This window comes from Anomaloglossus baeobatrachus, chromosome 9 (assembly GCF_048569485.1).
Source record: "Anomaloglossus baeobatrachus isolate aAnoBae1 chromosome 9, aAnoBae1.hap1, whole genome shotgun sequence".
Lineage (NCBI taxonomy): Eukaryota > Metazoa > Chordata > Amphibia > Anura > Aromobatidae > Anomaloglossus > Anomaloglossus baeobatrachus.
Window position 1 is genome coordinate 221,511,584 of NC_134361.1, and position 10,301 is coordinate 221,521,884.

The 10,301-nt window shown below is 47.0% G+C and overlaps 1 protein-coding gene across 1 annotated transcript; it reads right to left on the reverse strand.

Annotated features, from left to right (window-relative positions):
* Positions 1-5,311: 5,311 nt before the first annotated feature.
* On the reverse strand, positions 5,312-6,274 carry LOC142251912 (olfactory receptor 11A1-like). Its single transcript, XM_075324961.1, has one exon. The coding sequence runs from the start codon at positions 6,272-6,274 to the stop codon at positions 5,312-5,314; it is 963 nt and encodes a 320-aa protein (XP_075181076.1).
* Between the last annotated feature and the right edge of the window lie 4,027 nt (positions 6,275-10,301).

The window sequence follows — 10,301 nt, forward strand, 5'->3', positions numbered from 1 at the left end:
AGTTATCATGAGGCAGAAATGACGACCAATACACGATCCATCTCCTCTAAAGAGTAGAATTAATATCAGAAGGCGAAAATTGAGAGTAATCAGGTCATGAAACAGCGCCCCCTAGGATCGAATAACCAATAATAAAAATCTGTAGTTTCCTAAACTCTTCATTAAGGAGATAATTGTGAGTTAATGATTGTTCTAAATCAGTGATTTCTAACCTGTCTCAAAAGGACAACTCGCAGCATGTCATCTGCCCGGCTGCGCGCCCCAGCTCCCCTCTGCCCGGCTGCGCGCCCCAGCTTCCCTCTGCCCGGCTGCGCGCCCCAGCTCCCCTTCTGCCCGGCTGCGCGCCCCAGCTCCCCTTCTGCCCGGCTGCGCGCCCCAGCTCCCCTTCTGCCCGGCTGCGCGCCCCAGCTCCCCTTCTGCCCGGCTGCGCGCCCCAGCTCCCCTTCTGCCCGGCTGCGCGCCCCAGCTCCCCTTCTGCCCGGCTGCGCGCCCCAGCTCCCCTTCTGCCCGGCTGCGCGCCCCCAGCTTCCCTTCTGCCCGGCTGCGCGCCCCAGCTTCCCTTCTGCCCGGCTGCGCGCCCCAGCTTCCCTTCTGCCACGGCTGCGCGCCCCAGCTTCCCTTCTGCCCGGCTGCGCGCCCCAGCTTCCCTTCTGCCACGGCTGCGCGCCCCAGCTTCCCTTCTGCCCGGCTGCGCGCCCCAGCTTCCCTTCTGCCCGGCTGCGCGCCCCAGCTTCCCTTCTGCCCGGCTGCGCGCCCCAGCTTCCCTTCTGCCCGGCTGCGCGCCCCAGCTTCCCTTCTGCCCGGCTGCGCGCCCCAGCTTCCCTTCTGCCCGGCTGCGCGCCCCAGCTTCCCTTCTGCCCGGCTGCGCGCCCCAGCTTCCCTTCTGCCCGGCTGCGCGCCCCAGCTCCCCTTCTGCCCGGCTGCGCGCAACAGCTCCCCTCTTTCCGGCTGCGGGCCCCAGCTCCCCTCTGCCCGGCTGCGCGCCACAGCTCCCCTCTTCCCGGCTGCGCGCCACAGCTCCCCTCTTCCCGGCTGCGCGCCACAGCTCCCCTCTTCCCGGCTGCGCGCCACAGCTCCCCTCTTCCCGGCTGCGCGCCACAGCTCCCCTCTTCCCGGCTGCGCGCCACAGCATTCATCTAAATAAATTCAACTAAATAATTCAACTCTTCCTGAAAAAAAAAAAAAAAAAAGAAATCCCCATACATCTATAATGAGGCTTCAGCATGGCCGTCTGCTATATCCTCACCCACTAATCTCAATTGCATTTATGCGAGTCCTTAGCAGGAATAATTTCAAATGAAAAAATCTATATTCACCTCACTGCTGACCTCTCCAGCCGCCGTCGGATCCTACTTGTTTTTCCTGCCGTGGAGCCCATTTCATCTCCGCCATCTTCATTATAGGTCGGAACTCGCCACACGTCATAACATCATGTCATTGCAACCTTATGACGCACAGTAAGCTCTGGCATGGATGTGGCCAGAAGTCCTGGCCTATAGTGAGGATGTCAGAGAGGTTGTGCACCCAACGAAGGAAAGAAGAGGACATGACGGTGAGGTGTTTACAAAAACAAACTAATATCTCATAGGCTACCCTGCCGCATGCCGTCCGGTCCTGTTCTTTCCATCAATTGTGCACCGCATCTCCAAGACTTCAGGACAAGCCCAATTTCCATAAGTCACTGCTCATCATGACGTTGTGACGTCAACATGAAGTGGCCACAGAATGCGACGTGACTGGCAACGAGAAGAGGAAGACTATATGGAGAGCAGTGAGGTGTGTCTACCTACATACGTATGAGGTTTATGAACAAAGCTACAGAACGGATCTAGTTTGTCACCGGGGACTGCCTGTATATGGGGAGGTTCTTACTTGCATACAGTAGATGTCCACCTCCGGATGATTCCTTGTAGCTACGTACACTGTGCTCTCCTCTTTCTGTGTCAAAGACAACCAGGCCGGATTAAGGTTGGTGGGGGCCCCTGGGCAGAAAATCTGGTGGGGGCCCCATAACGTTAACATTTTTAGCCATAACAGTAGAGCCCGAACTGTAGCATTTAGATAGAAATCCAATGAACATTTATCCTGTTCTGCCACATTCAGATTTACAGTACTACAATACAGATACAGTCCAGGATCACTCACAGCCGTCACTTATACACGGAAAGTAGAGTTAAGGCTGCTTTACACATTTCGATCTCGTATGCGATCACACACGCCCCCATCATATGTGCGGAACAGGCAATTTGTTGCCCGTGTCGCACAAACGATTACCCCCATCACACGTACCTTCCAAACGACCTCGCTGTGGGCAGCGAACATCCACTTCCTGGAGTGGGAGGGACGTTCGGCGTCACAGCAACGTCACACAGCGGCCGGCCAATAGAAGCGGAGGGGCGGAGATGAGCGGGGCGTAAACATCCCGCCCACCTCCTTCCTTCCGCATTGCCGGCAGTATGCAGGTAAGCTGCAGTTCATTGTTCCCGGGGTGTCACATGGAGCGATGTGTGCTGCCTCAAGAACGATGAACAACCAGACGTTCAATTTTTAGAAAATGAGCGACGTGTCAGCAATCAACGTTTTAACGCACAATCAGGGTCGCACGTAGCTGTCACACACTACAATATCATAACGATGCCGGATGTGCGTCACTTACGACGTGACACATCGTTAGATATATTGTAGCGTGTAAAGCTTTACTCACATTTTTTACTGATCCCAATGTTAAGGCAGCCAGGGCCGGCTCCAGGTTTTTGTGGCCTCCGGGTGAAAGAGTCTCAGTGGACCCCATCCACACACAGACACGCACACACACATACAGGCATACATATACATATTTGAAGACAAATTCAGAAAAATACATATAAACAGACAAATATATGCACAGTTATGTACACTGACACACATGCAGACACAGACGCATTAGGGCTCGTGCGCACGTTGTGTAATTCCATGCATTTACACTGCGTATAGCACTGCAGTGTAAATGCATGCGTTCTGCGTCCCCTATACAAGCTATGTAGATTGTGCATGATACGTGCGCACATTGCTTTTATGAACGCAGTGATTTGGGTGCTAAAATGTTGACCCAAATCCGTGCGTTCATAAAATGAGCATGTCAATTATTCCGTGCGCTATGGATGCAGCTCCCACTCTGTCTATGGCGGGGGAAGCAGCCAGAGCACATGAAATCGGATTTTCTGTACAGAAAAACTGCATCCATTGTACAGTGTTTCTGCAGCGATTTGACGCGCACATGTGCTGTCAAATCGCTGCAGAATATTCAGCAGTTACGTGCGCATGAGCCCTTACAGGTATTAATATGGGGAAGTCGCCAGCAGCTTCACTCACCTCTCCGCTTGTTTCCGTCCAATTCCTTCAGGACATGTGGCTTTGTTTCACGATGGCTGTCACTAACAGACATGACTGCACACTGACAGCACTGCTGTATATACATCACAGGAGGGGCAGGGGGCATAGACGTTACTGGAGTGGCAAACAGCTCTGGTGGTGTACTCATTACTGCGATGGGTGACATAGCGCTCTGGGGGACCCATATAGTTCTGGGGGGGGCCGCACAGACTGCTCCAATTCATATATACACACACACAGTACTGCTTCTTACACACACAGCTGCCCGCCCCTCGCTGGGTACGGCCGCAGCACATAGCAGGGAGCATTAGCACACCTGACCCCGGAAGTACAAGCGGCCGCTGGTACTTCCGGTGTCAATCAGCGTCCTGTGCCCGCAGTTTGTTTTTGCGTCTTAAAGACGCAGATACAAATAAATAGCGGTGCTTCAACACCCCGCGCCTCCCCCCCCCGAAAACACAGCTGATTTATTAGACTGTCTTTACGGAGGGGGAGAGGGTGTGAAGAAAAAAAAATGCTGACAGGTGCCAAGTATGGTGGGGGCCCCCTTAAAAGCTCTTTTGGTGGGGGCCCCTGGGCTGGAGCCCCGTCTGCCCCGCCTATAATCCGGCCCTGAAGAAACCTGTTGTATAGTTCAACTTTCAGCAGAAACTTTCAGCACTGAGACTTTGTGGGAGAATTAACTGTTTTACTTGAGACATACAATGACTAGTCATGACAACATGAAGGATATTACAAGGAAGGGAACTAGCACACAAAACCTGAGAGAGGAAGTCCATGCACATCTGCCTTTCACAGTCCCTCCAGATGAGCTGCGGCTCTGGCTATTACTCCACCAATCATCTGTGATCAGGTCATATTCCATGGGAGGCGTCAGCTGAAGTCACCGACTTTAGGGACAATTGAAGTGATCTTCAAATTTGGCCAAGAAATCGATTTTCATCATATTTATTTAGTTGTTGGATTATTTGGTTGTTGGGTTTATTTTGTTGTTGGGTCTGTTTCATTGTTGGGTCTGTTTCATTGTAGGGTTTATTTTGCTGTTGGGTCATTTTCGCTGTTGGTTCTATTTCACTGTTGGGTCTGTTTCGTTGTTGGGTCTATTTCGTTGTTGGGTTTATTTGGTTGTTGGGTCTGTTTCGTTGTTGGGTCTATTTCGTTGTTGGGTCTGTTTCGTTGTTGGGTCTGTTTCGTTGTTGGGTTTATTTGGTTGTTGGGTCTGTTTCGTTGTTGGGTTTATTTTGTTGTTGGGTCTATTTCACTGTTGGGTCTGTTTCGTTGTTGGGTCTATTTCACTGTTGGGTCTGTTTCGTTGTTGGGTCTGTTTCGTTGTTGGGTCTATTTCGTTGTTGGGTTTATTTGGTTGTTGGGTCTGTTTCGTTGTTGGGTCTGTTTCGTTGTTGGGCCTGTTTCGTTGTTGGGTTTATTTGGTTGTTGGGTTTATTTTGTTGTTGGGTCTATTTCACTGTTGGGTCTGTTTCGTGGTTGGGTCTGTTTCGTGGTTGGGTCTGTTTCATTGTTGGGTCTATTTCACTGTTGGGTCTATTTCGTTGTTGGGTTTATTTGGTTGTTTGGTCTGTTTCGTTGTTGGGCCTGTTTCGTTGTTGGGTCTATTTCGTTGTTGGGTCTGTTTCGTTTTTGGGTTTATTTGGTTGGTGTGTCTGTTTCGCTGTTGGGTCTGTTTGGCTGTTGGGTCTACTTGGTTGCTGGGATTATTTGTTTGTCCTCAATGACCGGTCTATGCACCAATTTCAGTGATACAATGGCTCCAGAAATGGCCACCTCTTTTCAGGCCATCCCATCTTGTGAGCCAACCTTTATGTCTTGTTAGCTTTCTATAATGGAAAACAAGAATTGAAACACCCAATATTTCCACTACAAACACACTAGGCATTCTGATATCACCATTTATTTAATATATTTTAGGGTTTTTTTACATTTAGCTGAACATGGGATATATAGGAGAAGTCCTTTTACTCTTTTTATACAGTATTTTCTGCATGGCTCTCTTGATCTCTTTGTTCCTCATAGTGTATATGATGGGGTTAATGAAAGGTGTCAGCACCGTGTACAACAATGATTTTACTGTTTTCCCATAGAAAGTATCTTCACCAACTGGGAACATATAGATTGTAATTTGTGTCCCGTAGAAGATGAAGATGTTGGTGAGATGCGTGCTGCAGGTGGAGAACGCCTTCCACCGTCCTGCCATGGACGTAATCTTGAGGATGGAGATGACAATGCAGAAATAGGAGACGGTGATCATCACAAAGGGCATGAGCATGAGTGGGATGGAAAATATGAGGTCTTCCATCTCTACTATGGACGTATCCGAGGAGGCTATGGCCATGATGGGAGCAAAGTCACAGAAGTAATGTTCAATGATTTTGGAGCCACAAAACTGTAATTGGAATAACATTGCGATTTCAATGGGGAACAGGACAAAGCAAATGGCCCATGGCCAGAAGATGAAGTGCCGGCAAAGCTTGTGGTTCATCAGAGCCGCATAGTGCAAAGGATGACAAATGGCCACGTACCGGTCAAAGGCCATCACCATAAGGATCAGGGACTGAGTAAAGGTGGAGCCACAGTACACATAATACTGGATGAAGCATCCGGTGATGGACATGTCCCCTCCTCCCATCACTATGAGATACAACATGTAAGGCATAATATTGGTGGTAAACAAGAGGTCCGTCACCGAGAGATTGCGGAGGAACAGGTACATGGGCACCTTCAGGTGGTGGCACGTGGACACCAATATGATAATGGAGACATTTCCAAGCAGAATCACAATATAAGTCAGGAGAAATAGAACGAAAAGGGAGAACTTAAAGTTTTCTATGTTCTTAAATCCAAGAATGAAGAATTCTGTGACGGTGGACTCGTTACCCGCACACATTCTTATAGAAGAACCGGTCAACCTGTAATACACATGTATAGAACGTTTATATATACTGTATGTAGGACCAGGGTCAATAAGTCTAAAAGGCGTAAATCAGTGGGATCCAACCTGTGACTAGCTAACTACAACCCTCAGTGTGCCCTACAGGGCTTTTATATATCTTAAAGAATAGGTGCTCCTTTGCAACGTTTTTCTTTATTGCTCCAAAGCATTTGAAATGTAGGAAGTTCTAATAATCTTCATTGAAATCGCCTATCGATATTGTATATACTGCTTGTATAAAGATTTATGTGTCTCCATGGTTACAGACTACAAACAAACTGTTTACAGTCTGATTCTGCAGCTATACCACGCTGTTCTGTCCATAGTGTTTGCTCACCGATTAAGTTCATACTACTCCATTATTCCCACACAGAAAGGAAATATGAACACATATATATGTATATACAGTGCCTTGCAAAAGTATTCGTCCCCCTTGAATTTTTCAACCTTTTCCCACATTTCAGGCTTCAAACATAAAGATAAAAAATTTAAATTTTATGGTGAAAAATCTGAAACTGAAAATTGGGGCGTGCAATATTATTCATCCCCTTTACTTTCAGTGCAGAAAACTCACTCCAGAAGTTGATTGAGGATCTCTGAATGATGCAATGTTGTCCTAAACGACTGATGATGATAAATATAAGCCCCTGTGTGTAATCAAGTCTCTGTATAAATGCCCCTGCTCTGTGATAAAAACCAAGGAACCCATTGGACAGGTCAGGGATAAAGTTTTGGAGAAGAGGAAAGCAGGGTTAGATTATATAAAACAAAAATAGCCAAAGCTCTGAACATCTCACGGAGCACCAACCAAAAATGGAAAGAGTAGGGCACAACTGCAAACCTACAAGATATGGGCAAAATAGACATCCCAAGGAGGAGAGAACTAATGAGAGAAGCAGCCGAGAGGCCCATGGTCACTAGAGGAGCCGCAGAGATCACAGCTCAGGGGGAGAATCTGTCCACAGACTCCACAAATCTGCCCTGTACGAAAGAGTGGCAAAATTAAATACATTTTTGAAAGGAAACCATACGAAGTCATGTAGAGGACACAGCGACCAGTGCAAGAAATTGCTCTGGTCAGATGAGATCAAAACTGAACCTTTTGGGTTAAATGCAGAATGCTGTGCGAGGCACAAAACTAACGCTGCACATCACCCTGAAAACACCATCCCCACCGTCACACCTGGTGGAGGCAGCATCCTGATTTGGGAGGCTTTTCTTCAGCAGTGGCAGGGAAGCTGTTCAGAGGTGATGGGAAGATGGATGGAGCTAAATACAGGACAATCCTTGATGAAAATCTGTTAGAGGCTGCAAAAGACCTGAAACTAGGCATAGGTTCATCTTCCAGCAGGGCGACTGTGGTGACCCTGAGGCTCTGGTCGCCACTGGGTACTGCACCCCAATTAGGGTGCGGTATCTATCTCAGGTAAGGTGGGGGTTAATCACCGGTGTTCCACAAAGTTCTGACTCCGGGAAGGGGGGGGGGGCCTGAATACAATTGCAACAGAGAAAGGTGGTCCTACAAAGTACTTACTCAGGGGGCTGAATACAAATGCACGGCACAAATTTCAGATTTATCTTTGTAAAACATTTAGAAAAATAGGAATCCATACACATATATATATATATATATATATATACAGTATATTGTCATTTTACCTAGGTCTAAGCCAAAGAGATATGGAAGTGCCATATTTTCTTACCTGTTTAAAGTTTTGAACTTCTGTTCATTAAAATTGAGCTTCCCTCTAGGGAAAAAGGTAATTAAAAGTCTGAGTATTAAAGGAAGTAAATCATGAAGTATGATATTTATAATAATATATTGATATAACAATAATCAGGCAATGTACCATGAAAATAATCCTATAGGAAAATACCAAGCTATGACTTGCCTACTTTGGACACATCATGCGAAGAAAGCATCACTGATGAAGGACATAATGGTTGGAAGAATAAAAGGAATGAGGCGAAGAGGAAGAACAGCAACCCGATACTATCAAGATAATGGTGGAGAAGACCCTGGTGGACCTATCTAGGCGGAGAAGTCCCTGGTGGACCTACCTAGACAGAGAAGACCTGGTGGACCTTCCTAGACAGAGAAGACCCTGGTGGACCTATCTAGGCAGAGAAGACCCTGGTGGACCTATCTAGGTGGAGAAGACTGTGGTAGACCTATCAAGATGGAGAAGACCCTGGTGGACCTATCTAGGTGGAGAAGACCCTGGTGGACCTATCAAGGTGGAGAAAACTCTGGTGGACCTATCAAGGTGGAGAAGACCCTGGTGGACCTATCTAGACGTAGAAGAAACTGGTGGACCTATCTAGGCTGCACAAGATCCATCATCCTACAGAGTCATCATGGCTCCAGATCGAGCTGAAGGACATTAAATGATAATAGTAAAATTGCTGTCACGATGTTTCTTGAATAAATGGAGCCTGGACAATTACATTATGTATATTTTTGTTAAAATTTAAATATTGTGTTTCAAGGTACTGGAAATCCCTTCATCACAGTTGGGACATTTAGGTCACTAATATTCTTGGGCTATTAGGAGAGTGGTAGAAAACATTACGAGATTATTGCCTTTCACAAACAAGGAAAAGGATAAAAAAAAAACACATAAGAACACTGGGTACACTACCTGGCAGAAAAAGGAAGTTGTCACCGGCTGCCACTAGATTCCTGAGGAAGCAGGAGGTCAAAAAATCCCCAAGTGACTGTAAAAACCTGCAATAAGATTTGGTGGCTGTGGGCACTGATGTTTCAGTTTGCACACTAAGCTGAAGGTATCCATGCCTAAACTCCAAAGCATGGCGCTTTACTGACCAAAGAGTACAAAAATGTCAGCTCCAATATACAAAAAAACATATAAATAAGCCACAGACGTTTTGAGATTATTTTTTGTGGAACAGCGAAACAAAACTGGAGCTTGTATGTCTAGAGGAAGAAAAATGAAGCATGGCAGTAGTCAAGTATGGTGGTGGTGCTGCAATTCCTACAGCAAAGCATGGTGGTGGTACTGTAATGCCTACAGTAAAACATGGTGGTGGTGCTGTAATGCCGATAGCAAAGCATGGAGGTGGTGATGTAATGCCTACAGTAAAGCATGCCAGTGGTGCTGTAATATCTACAGTAAGACATGGTGGTGGTGCCGTGATGCCTATGGTGAAGTACGGTGGGTACTGTAATGCCTACAGTAAGCATGGCGGTGGTGCCATAATGCCTAAATTAAAGCATAGTGGTGGTGCCATAATGCTTATAGTGAAGCATAGCAGTGGTGCCATAATGCCTACAGTAAAGCATAGTGGTGGTGCCCATAATGCCTACAGTAAAGCATGCTGGTGGTGCTGTAATGCCGACAGTGAAGGATGGCAGTGGAACCATGGCGGTGGGGCCTTGATGCCTACAGTGAAGCACGGTGGTGGGGCCATTATGCCTTCAGTTAAGCATGGTATTGTTGCACTAATGCCCACAGTGAAGCAATGTGTGTAATGCCTACAGTGAAGCATGGAGGTGGTGCAGGGATGCCCACAGTGAAGCATGGTGGTAGGGCTGTGATGCCTAAAGTGAACCATGGCAGCTTGCCTGACTTGAACCCCATAGAACATCTTCAATGGGATTTGAAGAAGATGATTGCAGCATGAAAACCTACATAAGAATATTAATGACCTAGAGTCCATTGACTATGAAAAATAGGCTGCAATTCCCCAGGAACACTGCCAGAAACCAGTGACCAGCTGCACATCACATTTGCAGCAGGTTATAGCAGCCAGAGGAGCTCTACTACGTGCTTAAGATACTTTACATAAAGGGGTGAATAATCCTGAGACCGTGGTATTCTTTCATGCTGAATTTGGTGAAACCTTTAGTATAGAGATTTTCTACATTATTCTTGTTTTATTGAAAACAGCAGAAAGTTTTGTAAATTTTGCTAATAACCAAATTGGGGGGGGGGGTGTTGTATAATTTTGATTTGACCTG